The sequence below is a fragment of the Pleurodeles waltl genome, chromosome 7, assembly GCF_031143425.1.
Source record: "Pleurodeles waltl isolate 20211129_DDA chromosome 7, aPleWal1.hap1.20221129, whole genome shotgun sequence".
NCBI classification, from domain to species: domain Eukaryota; kingdom Metazoa; phylum Chordata; class Amphibia; order Caudata; family Salamandridae; genus Pleurodeles; species Pleurodeles waltl.
The window spans coordinates 1446991540-1447010709 of NC_090446.1; the positions used below are offsets into that span (position 1 = coordinate 1446991540).

At 43.6% G+C, this 19170-nt stretch overlaps 1 protein-coding gene across 2 annotated transcripts in view; it reads right to left on the bottom strand.

The window, feature by feature from the left end:
• Positions 1–4590: 4590 nt before the first annotated feature.
• Positions 4591–19170, bottom strand: part of LOC138246466 (leucine-rich glioma-inactivated protein 1-like) — a 99027-nt gene continuing 84447 nt past the window's right edge. For both annotated transcript variants that reach the window (XM_069201103.1, XM_069201102.1), the window contains exons 7-9: positions 18941–19110; positions 17639–17803; positions 4591–8702 (exon numbers count right to left, since the gene is read on the bottom strand). In XM_069201103.1, coding sequence (XP_069057204.1) covers positions 7885–8702; positions 17639–17803; positions 18941–19110 — 1153 coding nt within the window. In that variant the 3' untranslated portion in view covers positions 4591–7884. The remainder of the gene's footprint in view (positions 8703–17638; positions 17804–18940; positions 19111–19170) is intronic.

Genomic DNA, 19170 nt, shown 5'->3' on the forward strand with positions numbered 1-19170 from the left:
CACGCAGCACACATGAAGAGAGGTCCCACGTCGGAAGCACGTTGAGGGCTGTGCTTCACAGAGAAGAGTGCTGGAGGCTGAGCTACATGGAGCCTGAAGATCCCTTGGAGGAGATAATAACAAGCCTTGGTAGCTGCAAGAGACACTGTGCATGGGGGTACTGTCCTGCATGGGAAGGCAAGGACCTACCTACTCCAAAGTTGGACAGCTGGTAGAGAGGACCAAGGAGACCACTCCAGACTACCACCCCTGATGCAGGATCCACGCAGCTCAGGAGGAGAGTAGATCCACGCAGCCGGTTGTTGTTGCAGTTGGTGCCTGCAGATGCAGATAAGTGACTCCTTCACTCCATGAAATTTTCCTTCTTTCTTCTCATGCAGACTGAAGACTTGATGCCCTCAGAGGAAGCACAGCCGGGCAGATGTTGCAGTTGCTGGAAGGAGCCAGAGAAACAATGTTGGAGGGCAAAGTCATCGCTGGACCTGCAGATTGTAGGTTCCTGTGAATTCCAGTTGTGGTTCCAGTGGCCAGAAGTCAAAGTAAACATTGCAGAGGAGTCCTGCTGGAATCTTACACGTCGAATCTGAGGACCCACCCATGAGGGAAACCCTAAATAGGCCAGAAAGGGGGATTGGTCACCTATCAGGGTGACCACCTATGAGGGGGCTGCGATGTCACCTCCCTGACCTGGCCACTCAGATGCTCACAGAAGCCTCTGCCTACCTTGGATTCAAGATGGCAGAATCAAGTGGCCACCTGGAGGAGCTCCGGGCACCACCCCTGGGTGGTGATGGACAGGGGTGTGGTTACGCCCATTTCCATTGTCCAGGTGCACGCCAGAGTAGGGGCTGAGGTCCCTGAACTGTTACAGACTGGTTTACACACGGAAGGCAGCCCTGGGGTCTTGGTTAGCAGTGAACACAGTCAAAACATACTGACAACAGGCAAAAAGTGGGATAACATGCCAAAAAGAGGGTACTTTCCTGCATCTGACAAAAGCAGTAACCCACTGACCTATTCACATTATATACACTTTGTGATCTGCATGTAGACTTTCTTTGTAGCAGGCATAGTAACCCTGTACGTTATGTTGAGTCAAAACTTCCACTAGACAAAACTTCAATCTCTCGCCAGAAAGACCATAAACACTGGAATTATCTTGAGATTTTTATTGTTGCCTGAAAACTGTTGGTGGCAAGGAACACCCAGCAGGTGCTTTTAAAGTCACAATATACTTACAAACACAGCACCCCCATCCTAAGTCAGCACCCAGTGCAGAGGCACCAGTAGCATCGCCCTAGAGCCGGTCCTGCTGTCTTACCTAGCCCTGTCTGGCTCTCAGGCCATCTGGTTCTTCCTGGGACCCATGCTGTGTGCTAGCCTCTCTGCTGTCTATCCAGCGGTCTCAGGCTCTGTTCCACCACAGCCTGTGAAGTCCTGTAAAGCCTGTGAGCTGCCACAGTGCTGGCTTTGCATCCACAGGCCATTGGCAGGAAATGAGATTTACAGATAGCCCTTGGCCTTCAGAGCGGGCTTTCACAAATACCGGGAAGTTCTGAGGGAGAGACAGGGGACCAAAATGTTGGAGGGGGCAGGATATCAACTTAGGAGACAATAATTAGCACTGGGGCAAGCAAGCTGGAGACAGAGGAGAGAAGAGAGTGAGAGAAAGGTGACAGAAATGGGGGCTCTAACAAACATTGTCGCACAGGGTGCCAATAGCGCGCTAAAGCCTGCCCTGCTCATATCTCACAGTAACTCAACAATACTGTTTTTAGAAAGGGAGATACACTGCAACACAGCACTGTATTTAAAAAGTAAGGGAGTTACTTGGCAATAGTTTATTTAATTACCCAAACCTCCTTACCTTCTCATATCTTGCTGCTGTCTTCAGGGTTCGATCTTCAAGGGACAGGAAGGGTTGGGCTCAGGAGGAACGGGATGCAGACAGCAATCAACAAAAGACCTCTCATCTCCCTTTGTTCTCAGAAGTGCAGACTACAGGCAGCTGTGGCTGCAAGGTGAGAACGAATCCCTGTGATTTGTAGGCAGTCCCATATTTCTGTTTCTTGGAGGGGGCTTACTCCATAGTGTTCGTTTTACCATTTTTCTCAAAGGGGGTAGGTTTGAGTTCTTGGATTAGGCCCAACTTGCTACCTGTCGTGTACCTGTGTCCTGCCATTCGACCTGGCGGGTCTGGGCTGCGAGTGCCGTGTTCCGCTTACTCCCCTTGGTTGGCCTCCCTTCACCCTGCCGTAAGGCATCCCCAGGTGAGTGCCCTTTATATGCACACCGCCTTACTAGGTGTGCTTCAGTCCATTTTGGTAAAACTTTCCTTAATTTCCGCTTGCCCCTTCTGCTTTGTCTGGCATTGCAACTGGATGCTCTATCATCGGGGTGGGAGGGTAGTGTTTCCTCCGTCGTGGTAGCGCGTTGCCGTGGGTCATCTGCTTGCCCACCTGGCTGACCTTGCGCCTTTTAAGTGTCTTCCCTCTTGCCCCTGCCACCTTCGGGGTGGGGGGGCCCTTACCTTTCTGGCAAACCATTGGGGTATTTGAAGGATTCAAAATCCCTCATTGGCCCACCTTTTCGTGCCCTCTCCCCTGACCCGCTGGTCCTGGGGGGTGGAGAGGGCGGGGAGGTCAAACTGGGGTAACTGGTTCTTTTGGGTCTTAGGCGGCCGTTATGGTGCCGGCCCTTCGAGCCCCCTGCAGTGGTGGCATTTGCTCAAAAGGGCAGAGGGCGAGTGTCCTGGAGGCAGGTCACAAGTCAAGTGCAGGGCCAGTATAGGTAGCGCTTTCATGCGCTAATGGCCCTGCGAGTTACAGAAGAGAAGGGAAAATTCTTCTGTCCCCCCACTCCAAAATCTGGGGGGGACATATCCCCTACGTCCCCCACACTTCCTACGCCCATGCCCGGAGCAGCGGTGGAACAAACTGCTAAAAAGGATAATTTAGCACAGTCAAAGTGCAATATCACAAGGAAAAAAGCTCAAGGAGACGGAGAGGCACTTATCTGAATGGCTGCTGGAGTAGCAAGAAATAGGGAGGTGAAAAGTCATCACAGGTCTTTGAACGGCGACGCTGGCACATGATTGGACACTGTGTTGTTGTCGTGGCTCTGAAGCATAATGGGAAATTAAGTCTTTTCTCTTCCTGTCAATTTTAATCCTAGCCTCCGGTCCTGACATAGAATCACATCTGTACACCATGCAGCAGAAGTTCCTGCCCCAACACAAACTTACTGTTGTGAATCGGTCCTATTATATATGCAAAGGCGACACAGATTCAATCAGACAAATAATGAGTGAATGCAAAAGAAAACACTACACCTTTCACTATCCAACTGAATCAATATATCACATCACATTTTGGAGCAATGAGACACTTCTCTGTGTCAACTTTAGGTTGTGTCCTTTCAGAATCAAGCCTGCATCGCTGCTGACTATGCTATACTTGGACTGTTTGGGGGAAGCTTGCAAGTTTTGTACCTGTCCTCTGTTGGTGAAGTGTGCACTGCTGCTACAGAGGTGTGACGCATGCCCCTGCAGCCCTTGCAGTGCAGGGGATCCCCAACCCTTCCAGGGGACCCTATTCAGCCCAAAGACAATGAATATAAGTGAGATATGGAAGACCTAGGGGTTCCTCATCACTTTCTGGAGGAGGTCCACATCATTTTGCGTTATGCTCAGTGCTCAATTTGAGCTTGTGATTGCTGGTGGAGCTCTGGCACTCATTCTGGGGTTGGCGGGGCCCACCAGCACCTTTTTGTATTCATCACACATTCCTTGCAAGCAGGAGAGGGGAAAAACACCCAAAAGAAACAAGGAGGAAACAAAGACGGAAACAATGTCAACAAGGCAGAAAACAGCAGTCTGCAAGAGTGAGATGAAGGGGCAGGGAGTGTCTGACAATGGTTTAAAGAGGCATTGGGGGGATTCAGGACTATGCAACCTTGGTATTCAGCACGAGGATATTTACTAGCACAGGCTTTGTGTTTTGAGCTGTGCGTTGGGCACCGACACTCATTGTGTAACGAAGTGAGCACTGGAAGTGCCACTGTGCTGCTCGGTGTCCTGTACCTACTGGAAGGAGGCTTGCACAGCTCCACTCTGTTATATGTCTTTTCTTTGTGAGGGCTGCAGAGTGCTGTGCCTGTCCTATGAGAGGAAAGATTGCACAGCTCCTAATTTATGCAATAGTGTTATTTGTGCTTTTCATGGCCCAGATGGAGAAACATTGCACGCTTGCTGTGTGTGTTGTCCTTGTCCTGGGTGATATGAAGGTAGCTTGCACTGCTCCTGCCTTTTCTGAGCCTGTCCTATGTAAAGGAAGCTTGCACACCTACCGGATGCCTGTGAAGTCCCTGGTTTTAGTGTGTTTTTTGCCCTGGCTCTGTCTGTGCTTTACGCGTTCTGTAAGGGGAAGCTTGCACAGTCACTGCATTAGCTCTGCCTGTCGGTGTGAATGAAGCTTGATGCTATCTACAGCATACCTCTGAAAAACGAGGGGCATCAATCCACTGCTTCCACATTAATAAATATACTCAGATTAAAATTGCAAGAACACAAAACATGAACAAATAAGTATTATCGAATTGTAGCTCCCATTATAATTGTGTATCAAATACAAACGTTTATACAAAGATCATTCATTAAATTACATTATATTGGATACATTAGTAACGAAGAATACAATTAATTTGGAATTTTTGTCCTTTTCTTATCCACAGCTCTCCAAGAATTATTTCTAAATGGGTTAGTACGAAGATTCCTTAAGAGGAAAATCTAATTTGTGTACTTTCAAGGCAGAAGAGAAACAGGACTTCAGTTTTTTAAAGGCCACAGCATCCAGGGGAGGGAAGATGGTGGCTTCTGCACAGTGGTTGGTGTTGCTGACCACTCTGCGTTTGCCACCCTTGATCTGTAGGGTAACAATTCAGGCCCAAACACAGGCAGAAAGGCCTACAAAGAAGTAGGGAGATTTCTTGGCATGTTGGTGGCCTTTGCAACGTGTAAATGCTGGTTCAACGGCATTGGAAGTGAAGCATGTCTCTCTTGACCCAATGGCTGATTAGTAGATGTTCAAGGTACAGCGCGGACACTGCTATCCCGAAACACCCAGCATGACTTTGGTTCTTATGCAATCCAACAATCACCTCCATGGGAACTCCCCCATCCAGTGTTTGAGGCAACAAGGCTGGGCTGGAGGGATGAGTTACAGTCTCATCCCCATGATGTCTCCACCTGAGCAGAGCGGGCAGGTTGCAGTCAGGGTTCAAAAGAGTTTCTAAAACTTCACATCACAGAAAGTGATATTACACAACATTTGACATCAACGACAGAAGTGGAAGTGACATCAGTGAAAAGTTAAAGCAAATATACAAGAAAAGTGAATAGAACAACACCTGGAAGTCAGGAATGTAAAATCGTGGCTTTCAAAAGCAGTGGAGCAGCATCCAGATGTGTTCTAAATAGTGCATGCTATCACATGATGTGGTCTGTGGCAGGGTGAGATCTCAACCTGAAGCTGCCACAGTTTCTAGAAACTGTTCTTCACACAAAAGAACTCTGAACAGTCTCATTTAGAATTCTGGTTATAGATTTTGGCACTGAGTGTGACATTTATCAGACGGTAGTGAGAACTGTGAACGAGACCTCAAAATTACCTCCAAATGTGAGAGTCTTACTTGCAATGAACACTGGTTCATAACCCTGGTCCAGCAAACCTCAACAATCGCATCTGGTTTCACAAACCGTTGAGACACCTAGGCTCCTCTTGTCTCTTATTTGCACTTATCCCACGCATGTGGAAAACCATATCTGGCAGTCCAGCCTTCTCTTACATTGTACTAAAGCATGGAACGACCTCCCGCTACACATAAGAGCCTCATCCTCCCTTCTTGAATTCTGCAAGAAGCTAAAGAACTGACTTTTTGAGTAGTCCCACAAGGCACTCGGTTTAACTAGATTCACATTGCTCAGTGCCTAGATACCCTCCCGGGTGATTCAAATCTGCATAACATAACATAACATGACATAATATAACATAACATATAACAATGAACGAGACTTGAAGTTCTGCCAGTGCATGATGGAAACCTCACATAGAGTATGATAATCCTCTTCAAATGGATATTCAGTTTATCAGTTCTCCCTAGGATGGAGAGCAACAGGAACATGTACTACAATAACCAGCTTCCCACCATATTTCATGGATAAAATATTAAATTTGTTATTCTGAAAAACAAACTAAAAGGCCGGTGTATGTACCATGGAAATATCAGACTTTTTTATTTGTCCCCTAGGCCTTTTCCTTAGTTTTGACACTCAATGAGCAATTTATGTTGCTGTTTTTTGGTTATTTCTTATTGTTTGTGTGTGATTTTGGTAGTTTCCACAATGCCAGGTGATTTCTGAAAGGAGACAACTTTTATTGTGGAAGCTTGCATAAATGTTAAACCTGTTAGAAGGAGTGGATATTTTAATAGCAGATAAAATTGCTTTACTAAAAGGAGAAGGACACCACCAGATCTTGTGATTGAAGATAATTTGAATCGAAAACTCAAGGCTAATGGCCTTCTTACAAGTCAAGACTGATTTGCATATGACTGGGTACAAACTGGGGCGGCGTGGTGAGCAAAAAAAAATGGATTAAACCCAGATCTTTGCTACTGGGGGTGAATGTCTGCATTGTTCAGCATTCCGTCCATCATCTGTTCTTTTTGTATTTGTCGCCCCAAGTGGGAAGGATATGCCCAGATGTGGGTCCCGCGCTCCCTGCACCACTGGATTCAAGCTAGCCTGGCTGATGGTGATACCCTGAAACCGGTCCTAGGATGCTTGTTACTGGTCCAGGGAGAACCTGGCTTGGCAGTTCGGGCTGGACTATTCCTATGGGGAACAGGGTCAAGGCTGATTTGCATATGGCTGGGTCCAAACTGGGGTGGAGTGGTGAGCAAAAAAACAAGGGATTAAACCCAGTTCTTTGTGACGGGGGGTGAATGTCTGCATTGTTCAGCATTCCGTCCATCATCTGTTCTTTTTGCACTTATTACAAGTCTGGCATTCACAAGACCGCCACACTCGAGGTGGCGGTCGGAGCACCACGGCTGTGGCAGTCAGACCGCTGCAACTGTGGCGATCCAACTGCCACATTACAACCCTGGTAGTTGGACTGCAAAAGACTGCAGTCTCCGCCAGGATGTTTGATCCCGACGGGATGGCGGCATTCGTGTTTGTAATCAGCCATGGCGGCGCTGAAGTCAGTGCTGCCGTGCTGATTACAACCTTGTTCTCCATCAGCCTTTTCATGGCGGTTAAACCGCCTTGAAAAGGCTGCCAGAGAACAAGTACAGGGGGCTCCCCTCCCAGCACCATTGGAATGCGTGCTGTCTGATGTGCAAACAGTGTGCATTCCAAAGATGCTAGGGAGCGGCATTAGACTAGATTCGTCTCCATCCAATGCCGCTGGATGTTTTCTACTGGGCTGACCAGTGGAAACCTTGGATTCCGACGGTCAGCCCAGTGGAAAACTCGTCATGGGACCGGTGGGGAGACAGCCAGCACCTGGATAGTCTCCTCAGTGGGAGTTTGGTGGTTGGGTTTTTCTGACCGCCAAACTCATAATCAGCCCCAAAATATCCTAATTGAATGTGTTTTTTTGAAGTCAGAGTGCCTGTGATTTATATTTTGTTGACTGTGACTATTGAGCTTTCTTGTGATAAGAAGATTTGTAAGTTTGCATCACCAGGAAGCAGAAAAGAAAGTTAGAACTTGAAATGAGCACACTTTGCCATTAGTGTTAACTAAACTTAAGACTGACTGAACACAATAGTAGACATGATCATAGCCACTTGCCCACTTAGCAGGTGGACTAGGCCCTTTCAGAGACTCAGATCAATAACAATGTGCCTATATATCTGTGTCTTCCCTTTAAAGCTGGAGGCGAAGATGAAGTCACGGTAGTCCACAGCTAAATGTGTGAATGACCGTGGGGCCTGGACATTCAACTCCTGAAAGCTTACAAATGTGGCTTTTTTGGCATCATAGCGGTACACTTGACTGAGTGAGTAGTCATTGCCAAGGATGGAGTATCGGTGCTCATCAATGCTCAATGGCTGGAATACCATAGAGCCACGAGAGGGGATGCGCTGGATTTCCTTGAACATGGAATTCTCCCACTTCATCATCTTGGAGTCTCCAATGAACCGTGTCAAGCAGACAAAGACATCATCCTTGACCTTGAAATGCTTGACAGCATAGACGTCCTCCATCTCAGGGATGTCCGTTCTCAGGACAAACTGTTTGGTACCTTTGTCCCACTGGTAGATCACTGGGCGCTGGGAGCTGCTGGAGAGAATCAGATGAGGCTTGTTGTCAATTTCCAGGTACTCCACATCTGTGTCTCGGTACCAGAGATGCAAGGACTGGTGAGAATAGAAGCCATACCCATTCCACTTGTAAATGGTGGTAAACCCTGCCTTTGAGCTGTCAGCCACCACAAAGTACCAATCACCCTCCACCTGGAAGGTCTCAATGTCATTGGGTTTGCGAACCTTGCGGATCTCAATGTCCTGGATCTTGACAAACTTTTGGGAGTCTGCGTCCCTTTTGTAGATGTGAGATCCCCCAAAGAGCTGGGCAACAATTACATAGAGTTTGTCATCTATTACCAGGGGCTTGCAGGCCACGGTGGAGACACCTGTGGAAAGAGAAGGAGACACAAAGTGTTTAGGGACTAGAACATTCAGAGACAGTCAGAAGCCATTAGGCACATTTCTGATGAAACTCACATACCTTGAGAATTTACAAGTAAATGAGGATGAGAATAGTGGAATTGAGTCTAAAATGAGAGCTGGAGAAATAATGTGAAATGATGGACTGGATAGTAAACAGCCAATGAGCAAACTCACAGCAAATTAATGGGATAGTGATGGAATGCCTGAGTGAAAACTTATAATTAGAGTGAATAAGAAAAAGCCTGGTGAATGAGTAACTGGATGAGGAACTGAATGAAATAATCAATATGTGTGTCATTAATGAAGTAAATCTTACTGAACAAATTATCTGTTGCATGGACTGATCACACAAAGTGGGTCTCCTGGTTGTATTTACATTGGTATAGGGAGGAGACCCATACATTTTGGGAGGTAGTTTTACACTATAGATGTTTCCTGTAGTGTCACAAATTAGAGCAATTTAGCAAATCAGAACTCATGTATACTCCTTCATTGTCCTGTGTGGAAAAATGAAAAAGCGGGGCCAAATATTTGAAATCGAAGATGGTTTTACCTAGATGGAAAGCAAGGGATTTCCTGACAGAATGATGTCTGTGCAACAGAGCTGGAATTGTTACCAGTGCAGGGGCACTGGTCCATTGGAAATTGCAGCTACTTCATAGCCCCCTCCTCTTTTGTGACATACAACTGCAGGCCATTTTATATAAGGATGCAAAGATGGAGATATAGAAGCAGTGCTGTGAAACACAGCTAGACTCTTACAAGTCATTCAGAGATACAAGGCCAAATTCTAGGTAGCACATTGGGATGTGTAAACTTTAGTGGTGAAGAGAACAAATAACCAGGATAAGGGAACCTCAAACCTTGTTGTATTCTCAGTGTTAAGTTCAGCCACATAACTGTATCCTGGAGCCTGATGTCAGTGAACACTTTCTTATGCCTCAGAGCACATGGTCCAAAGTGTTTTGAGATGCATATCATCTCAGTAGATTCTGTGTGTGGTTCATGTAGACCATGCCACAGTAGTGTGGTAGCAGGATTGTGACCATTGCTATTGATCAGTGATGTTCCTAGCAAATGGGTTTAGACCACAGTACACAGGGGTGTGGTAGCTGGAAATGGACTATAAAATGTCGATTAACCATAATATCGTGGTCAAAATATTATGGCTACAAAAAATCAAGGGAAATAATATCTTATAATACGTTTAAAATATTGTTTACTAAAATATTGAGAAACATATTTCGTTTTTTCATGCTGTAGTTTTCATATTTGGTCATTTATTTTCATTTTTTTCTTAATGAAAAGTTTGTTTTGGTTCTTTCTTTTTTATGGATTTTTTTCTAGTTTGTGACTTACTGTAGAGGATAGGGTGATTAGTGCTTTATATAGATTTAAATTATTAATGTATTACGCAGGTTTTGAATCATTTCAGTAATTCTTATATGAAAAATTAATATTGTTAAATTTGTTAAAAACATTTGGAGTGACTTATTTTAAGATTCACATTTAAGATTTATTGTATTACCACCGGTTGTGGGGTTCATAGTGTCATGTGGTAGTATTTTTGTTTGGAGCAATCTACTCTACTTTTAATATGTTGTTTTACATGAAATTTAAGAAATGGAGGACTTTTGTTTTTTTTAGATGAATTATTTAATTAATATGGTTTAAAATTCTACCATTATATGTAGTGTAAAAATCTAAAAAGATTTATATTTTACAAAATGTTGGGATTCGATGATTTTGGCTCTGCAAATTTAATTTTATATCTATATTATGGATTAAGTGGTTTACTGCTGGATTGGGTAGGTAATTTTTTTCAATTATTTTGTTTGGTTATTTTACTTCTTAAATTTTTGTTTTGTGTTTTATTGAAAATTTTATTATTTAAAATGAATGTACCTTTTTTAAATAAAAAAAAATGAATTCCTGTTTTTTAAATGTTTTAATGTGCTATAAATTTGACCATTTTGTAGTTTGGCTTGTGGTTTATTCATTTTACTATAAAAATATTGAAGTGAGTTTGCATTGTGATAAAAAAAATATTATGTTCAACACATAAATACTGAATAAAAATAGATAATTTGTAATCATATATACTGTATTTTACCACAACCCTAATATTGTCATAATTTAAAAAACTTTTAATGGTCTAACATAGGAATAATAAACAATACCGTCAAATGTACACATTTTGCTCAGTGTTAAATCTCACCCCTTTCATGCAATACATTTTTCTGTGTTTCTGCTTAATTGGAGTTTAAATATTACAGTTTACCCTTCAAAATTATGCAATTTCACAAAGTTTCTTACATTGGAAGTTAGAATAGTAAATGTCACACCATATATTTGTGCACTTTCCCAAATTTTATTTGGATTGGAGGTACAACATTAAAATATTACATTTATTATTTAAGCACTTCTCCCCAATTTTAGTTGGATTTGAGTTAGAATAGTAATTCACACCTCTGACTAATACACTTACTGGGATGTTTGTGAGGTTGTCGTTGCAACAGGCAATCCCTCATCCTGATGGAACTCTATTAGCTCCCATTACCGGCCTGCATCATCTTCAAAACCAGCTGAATCGTTTACATAGCCATTTACAAAGCCATCACTATCAGCCCACCCACTTATCTTGCAGACAAGCTCACCATTTCTGGCGGCTTTAGGCACACCTGCAGTCAGGACACTATCAGACGCAGACTAAGAAGTGTAAATAAAAACAAGACAGCAGACCTTCTCCATCTATGCACCTAGGATCTAGAACAACATTCCCATATCCGTCAGGACCACCCCAAAACTGTTCCAAAAGAGGAAAGAGTTGGAGACTCACTTCTTTAAAGACTACCACATCACAATGCATTAACCGTCCCCAAACCAGCCATCTTTCCTATCACGTGCTGACCTGATGCTTGTCTTTGGCTACTTATAGTGTTCCGCTGCCTTTTGGCTAGATTTTCCACACTTTATTTGGACTAGAGTTAGAATAGTAAATCCACCTTTTTGATTAATGCGCTTTCACCCATGTTAGTGAAATTGGATTCAGACTCCTGTATCTCACATTCTATAATTTATGAACATTCTCCAATTAATGTTGGATTATAGATAGAATAGTAAATCTTACCTGTTTTATTTGTGCACTTTCCCCAATTTTAATTAGATTGGAGGTGGAACAGTAAATCATGCCTTTTTATGAATGCACCTTTTCCTAGAAATACATGAATTGGAGTAGTAAAAATCACCCTTCTGATTGCTGCAATTTCTCCAGTGTTCATGAGGTTGGAATTAGAATATTAAATCTTAACCTCTTATTTAATACTTTGTCCCCAGATTTCCTTTGATTAGAGTTGGAAAATTAAATTTCAGTCTGCCCCCCCAACAAAAATGTATGAATATTCCCGTATGTTTGTGGGACTGGAGTAAAATAGTTAATCTCACATTTGTTATGCACTGTCGCACCTGTTATTTAAGCAAGTTCCTACCTTTTCATTTGATTGAAGTTAAAATTGTGTTTGTCACCAACAATGCATGTACTTTCTTCTATGTTTGTTGGCTTGGAGTTAGAGAAGTAAATGGCACCCCCATCATAGTAAAAATATTTTTTAACAGTTGCAGGATTGTATTTAATAAAGTATATTTTAAAATATTTCACTCTTATCCACCACAAGTGGTCATATCCTGGGCGAAGAGTAAGGTCTGTGTTCCTACTTGGAGGCTAAGAGCTGAGGTGTTATTAGATGGTTCATTCCGTGAGCAAATCAGCACTGATCAATGTTTTCCAGAAAATGAGGAGTCGACAATGGATGACACAGCAGAATGGGACACCTTTAAGATGGTTATATGCAGGCACTGTATGAAGACCTCAAGGGTTGTTAAACATACTCTGCATAATGAGATATTGGTAGAAAAGGATATGAGGCATGCTGAAAACCAGTTGATTACATCCCGAATCGTAGCAAGAAACTTGGAGAGCTAAAACTGAAAAGAAAGTATTCTGAGTTGCAGGGCAGATTGTGAAACATAGATTATAGGTACTTCATTGCACTCTAAAGGTGATAGAACGGGTAGGAGGTTCACCTGGCTCTTGATGTCAGATGCACCTAGAGCTCCAATAGATGCCATCAGAGCCGTAAATAATACCATATCAAACATACAGGGTGCCGTTAACAAAACATTTACTGATCTCTTCAAGTCACTGTAGGCAGCAGGGGTGGGACTGGATATTGCAATATCAGGAACTTGAGAAGTCGTTGCTGAGTGAGGAGGTTCAAACATCCATAGATGGCAAGGACCAAGATGGCCGGCGTGGATGGTCTGCCCACAGAATTCTATGCTACTTCTATGGCTGTCATTGTCAACCTTTACTGTTAACATACTAGTTCACAAAGCAAAGCGGGGAGCTGCTGAGGTCTCTGTCAGAATTCAGGCTTATGACTCCCTCTGAGAGATCCACTGTTTATATAAACTATTGATTACCCAGCTACCCAGGAATATAGGGTCGCCCCTTTTTTGATACTAGAGTCAATGAGGGCGACACAGATAGGGGTGTTGGGATTCCTTAGATGATCAATTTTATAGACCACTCATACTTTTGAATCAGGATTATAAGATTCAGAGCCGAATTTTGACCAATAGACTCCTTCTAGATCTACCGAAGGCAATCCACTTACACCAAAATGGGTTCATCCTATCTTGTAACCCTTTTATGAATATTAGACATTTATTTCTCCTGATAGATGTGGGTGTAGAAGGAGAGAAATTGTTTTTTGGTGGTATCTCTTGATGTAGAAAAGGCCTTTGATATTCTGGGTTGGCCATACCTTACAGCAGTCCTTGATAGAAAGGGATTAGCTCCAGAGTTTCTTGAATGGGTACAGTTGTTATATTTGCGACCACTGGCCCAGGTACGGTCTGGACAGGGCACATCAGAGTGTTTTGGGGTTGGCAGGGGCACACGGCAGAAGGCCCCCTCTCCCCTACTATTTTGTCATGGCAATTGAGGCCCTAGTGTGCTCGCTGCCCCACAGAAGCCCACAGTAGGGCATAAATGCTGGGGGCTTCTGGCATATATAATCGCCATAAGAGGGAGGACAATGCCATTGTGTATCTCTGAGCACCCGGGAAGTCCCTGCCTGAATTAATGGTTGAGTTAGATGAACCTGGCATATTTTTGGACCTCAAGACTAACTGGGCCAGTTCCTGCCTATTTCCTCCTAGATGGGCCACAGCATTGGCGCAAATAGCTACGCTTCTCACTAGACTTGAAGGAAAGAAGTCACTTTAACGTATTTAGGGTAAATGTGTACCATGCTGAGGACGATCCAATAATAGCCAACGTGGGCAGGGTTCTGTCACCATCACGCCAATTGGTGTTCTTGTGGAGCACACACCCACTGTCCCCACTGGGTTGTGTGGCAATAGCTGTGATTACTGTACCTAGTCTCAGCTATGCAGATGGTTCTTTAAAAAAAACTTTTTTTATGTAGTTGCGAGCCTTGCTATCAGACTTAATATTGGGCAAGGGACGGAGGAGGGTCGCTCTGCTTAAGAAGTAGCTACCATCATTGGAAGGAGGCCCGGGTGCCCGTGATTATGAGTGGCACCGTGCAGCAGCAACACAGCTTCAGTGGCACACAGGGTGGCTGGAGGACAGGGAAAGTCCAGAAAAGATCGAGGTGATAAAGGCTATAGATCTTGAATCAATACTGGACTGGCTGATGGCATCAAACTGGGGAGCAACTGGGATGAACAAACTGTATAGGGTGGCTAAGGTCTGTTGGTGTAGGTACTTGCAGCCTAATGTTGGGTCATATCTGTACACCCCACAGTTGCCACTGTGGGTATTTGCCGGAATTTAAAGAAATAGTCAATCAACTATTGTAAAGAATTTAAATGATCATTTATTGAGTCAAACTATTTAAAATACATTCCTAAATAATAAATGTCTATAAAATAACTATAAAAGTCAAGAACAACAAAAATTACCAAAACAGTCCAATATTCCTTTTTTTAAATGTCTCTTCATTATTTTTTATGATTAACAGACACCCTAGCACCATCATATTGAGACACCAGTTAGAGGGCAAAAACATCGCTTGTTACTTCAGCAAAGGAAAATAAGGAATGACATATCATGTGCATGTATTGTACAGATAAGTCTAGGAAAATACCGAAGGTTTCCTTGCCAACTAAGTATTAAGAGTAACCTAAAACGTAAATTAAGAGAGTACCTTAGAAGCGTTTGTGTTTATGCCACTGCACAGTTGAAGCATCCTTCCGGTACCATGGCATCACCCACCACCCAGACTATATGAGTATATTTCACATCACATCCCCCGCCCGTGGGGTTAACCTCTACTTGTGTCAAGTAAGATAGTTCACCATATTCTTATGCATATGGCCAGCCCACCGGCACCCCCTCGTTCAGCAGGGAATCCCCCCTACGAGGGAGGTGCCAGGCAACACATCTATAGTCTCAGACACCCAGGGTGCCCTGTAATCCTATTTTGCTTCCAACTTTATAATGTACATGCCTCTGACCTAAATCCCATGCATCCCCCATATTGCCAAGCCACTGCGTTAATGCTAGCAAATTTCGCAGCTCCCCACTTTTTAAATACTCAAATCTAAAGCCCGCTGTTGGTGACTTCCAGTCATTGCGATGAGTTGTTTGTATCGTATCAGTGCTAGGTCGCTATGTCTATAAACCTACTTCCATGTTTGTTCTTTTGTGTAAACAAAGAACAACACGTTTGCGCCTCCAGTAAGTCATACATATTCAGAGGGGGGCTTGCGCGTTCGGGTGGCATCTCACTGACTCCCTCCCATCCATTGTTTGCCCCAAGTTCATAGTGTTCCATTGGGCTTTCCACATATGGGGCTGCACATGAGTTGATGGACATATAGTGGCCCTGTTATGCTCCCCACACATTCCATTTTCCCCATTTTTTGGGGCAGCCCCTTCCCTCATATATTGTTTTTTCAGCCAGCATGTACCCGTCCACGCCCTTGCTCCAGAATTGGCAGAACACCCACCCCCCGTTTTCGAGCAATGTTTCTTTTTGCACAATTAGACCTAACACAAGCCAAATTTTCTGATAGTTTGGGACCGCCCCTTGACCCCATATACTTAGGAGGGACTATTTAGGTGATTCATCTAAGTGCAATCCTGTTACTCAGGCCATACACCCCGAGACTTCCTTCTAGTACCTTTCTATGTGTGGACACTCCCAGACAATGTGAAATAAGACTCCAATTGCTTGCACCCCCTCAAATAAGCATCAGGACAACACCTCCCCATCTTTACCAAGGTTGTTCTGGAGTGGTAGGATCAATGCAGAATGCGGGGTTGCACAAGTCAAAACCCTGAGCATATCAACGTAACTCATGGGCCCTCCAAGGCTTCTTCACACTTCCCTTCCTCAAAGGCACCGAGGTCGCCCTCCCGGACCTGTCTGAGGGTCTGAAGACAATGAGGGGAGTTGAGGTGTTTTTTTATAGAGGAATGATACGCCCATTTTTAGCAATGAGTCCACCAGCAAACCTTCTTCTCATGGCAAGGAGTCAGGTAGTTCGGTTCCTTTTATAATTTTGGATGTCAGAGCGTGTCTAACCTGCAGCTATCAGTAAGTTTCAGTCACTGCTAAGTGATATTCCTTTCAGAGAAGTTCTAAGGAAATCATGTTCCCCCTCGCCAACAGATCCCCAGCTCAGAAATGCCCAACATGTCCATTTGGCAAAACCCCTCAAGTTTCCTACAGCTGATAGGATGTCACTGCCCCACAGTGGCCTTTCTGCACTAAGTTTCCCCATCCAGCCCAGGTGGGCCATAGCCTCCCGCCATATTGAAACCATCGTTTTGGAGTGAGTGGGCAAGTCCTATATGGTTTTTTTGGGCTTGGGCATCACACCCAGCACCCAAAGACTGGGATCCACTTCCAACTACTTCCCAACTACTTTGGAAACTACCTTCAAGACCTCTCCTCATCTGCGCCCTCACTGGCCACTCCCACACCATGTGGTGAAAGTGTGTCTCCTGTTCACCACATCTAGGACACTGAGAATATACCCCTACAAGCATACGTCAATGCGTTGCGGAGTACAATAGGCCTGATGAAGGTAATTAAACTGGGTAAACTTGAATCTAGACTCCCTCGACAGCTTCTTAGTGAATTCCCTGACTGCCACCCATTGTTTACCTGCCAATTCCACATCTGTTCAGTTGTTCCATCAATTCTGGACCTCAACAGAGTTACCTGAAAATTGTGATTACGGTGCATTATATAGCAACATTACTGCCTTTCTCCCACTCCCATGCATTAGCAGGTACTACACTGTTGCTCCACTGACATCTCCTCTGGTCCACAAAATGTGAGTGCCTCATGCACGAGTGCATTATGCAGCAAGAATTGTCCACGCCGTACCCCATATTTCTCCACCAATCCCTGAAATGTGTTAAGTTTACTCTATTCGTATATGTCTCCCAGTGTGAGCACTCCCCCATCAGAGCATGGCCTCATATCAACTCTTAGGTCAGAGGGAGGTTTGCATCTCTCAATGTTCCTTTTCCATGTCATATTAGAGAATAATACACATGTAAGACGTAATGGATTTCAGGGACAATGAAAGGCATGGATGATTGAGTGACTCAGTGACTGAATGAATGAGATAGTGGCTGAATGTGAGTGAGTGAGTCATTTTAATGTATATGTTTGTTTTTGGATATATATGATTTGTTATTTTTATGTGCTTTTATGGTTTTCTTAAAACTGAATCAAGTTTAATTTGAGTGAGTGAGTGAGTGAGCGAGCAAATGAGTAAGTGAGCATGCGAAAGAGTGAACGCAATTACATAGAACACCTGACAGAATTAACTCTTTCTGTTTGGCTCATACCTGTGATGTTGTCATAACTTCTAAACACCATCTCCACGTGGTCCCACTCCAGGAATCCGCACCTGCCACTGAAGGGCTGAGCAATCACCACATACTGCTCATTGAGGTACGTGAAAGCATCGATGGAGAGAGACTCATAGGGTAACGTCTGGTACAGCCTGAACTCTGCAAAACAAAGGCAATCATTAGGATAGCAGAAAGGATGGAAGAACTGTCTTGGGGGTCTGAACGGTTCAAAATGTGGGTTATTAAAATAGCATTCGATAGTGTAAATTTGAAGAGATATCTTCCAATGAAAACTGAGGGACTGATTCACAAGGGAATTTGGTGTACTTAAAGTAGTACTCTTGTAGTACTCATTCGTAGCCATTCATGCCTTCAAAACAGGCCACAAAACATCTAAAATGAGAATTAAATTGTAATATTCTTGGAATATTGATATACAATTAGTGCAAACAGAAAAGAACTCTGTCATCTTTGCACTTTTACTAATAAGTAGTTGGGCTGTTTCGGGGCAATTCAGAATGGCCTGCAGGAGTATGTAAGAGAGTTCTCCTGCCCTACTACTTACTGTTCTCAAACATACTTTTGTAAATCAACCCTAACCTGTTTCAACATGTCACTGATACATCCTTTAGATAGGTAACATTGTCACCATCTTAACATCAAATGAAAGATGTTGTTTTTTCATTTACCTGCTCATGTGTGACATTGTGTAGGGGCATAGCTGCTAAGTGACCCATGACGCATTCAGGCAGTTCTGATGGTTTTAGCCAACATAACACTGGATTCTGGGACTTGTAGTTTTGGTAAGTGCAGTAAGTGTGAGCTTAAAAAAACCTACATGCAAAATGTGTCCTTGTGAAGATAGGACATGTCTCCACTTGACAGCTAAACATGTGTAAATGCACGATTGTATTTGAGATGTGCGTGACTGAATGTATGCACAATAATGCTGTCTGTGTACATGGGAGTCTCTCTATTGCACATGCTTGTCATGTTCATGAATTGTAATTCTGGTTCTCTGTAAAGAGATATTTATGCACTGACACCTATTTTGTAGGAATGTTGTGCTACATAATTAAATAATCCTAGAAAAGGTTTTCAATTCTGAAAGATCCAAACACAACCCGAGATGGAAATCCAGTACAGTTGATTTAGGATTTGTTTTTTTTAGTTCTTTCCTAGGCAGTAGCAAACACTCTCAAATTAGTAAAATTGCAGCGACACTGAAGAAAATATGAGGGCAGAAATTGTGTTATCTAGGATTCAGTGTTCTTTTGGTCAAGTCCCCTCACCTACCCGTGGTGATGCAGCTGAAGTCCTTGGGACTCATGTCATTGACCTTGCGCCTCTGTAACTCTTCCGGACCTGCGCAGTAGATGGACTCCACAGTGGTGTTGGAGCTACGAAGCCAGACCACAAGCCACTTTAGGCCACAGTCGCAGTGGAAAGCATTTCCTCGGAGATCCCTGAGAACACAAATATAATTCATTGGTCTTCAGATCGTATTGCAGCCAGAACAAGCAAAT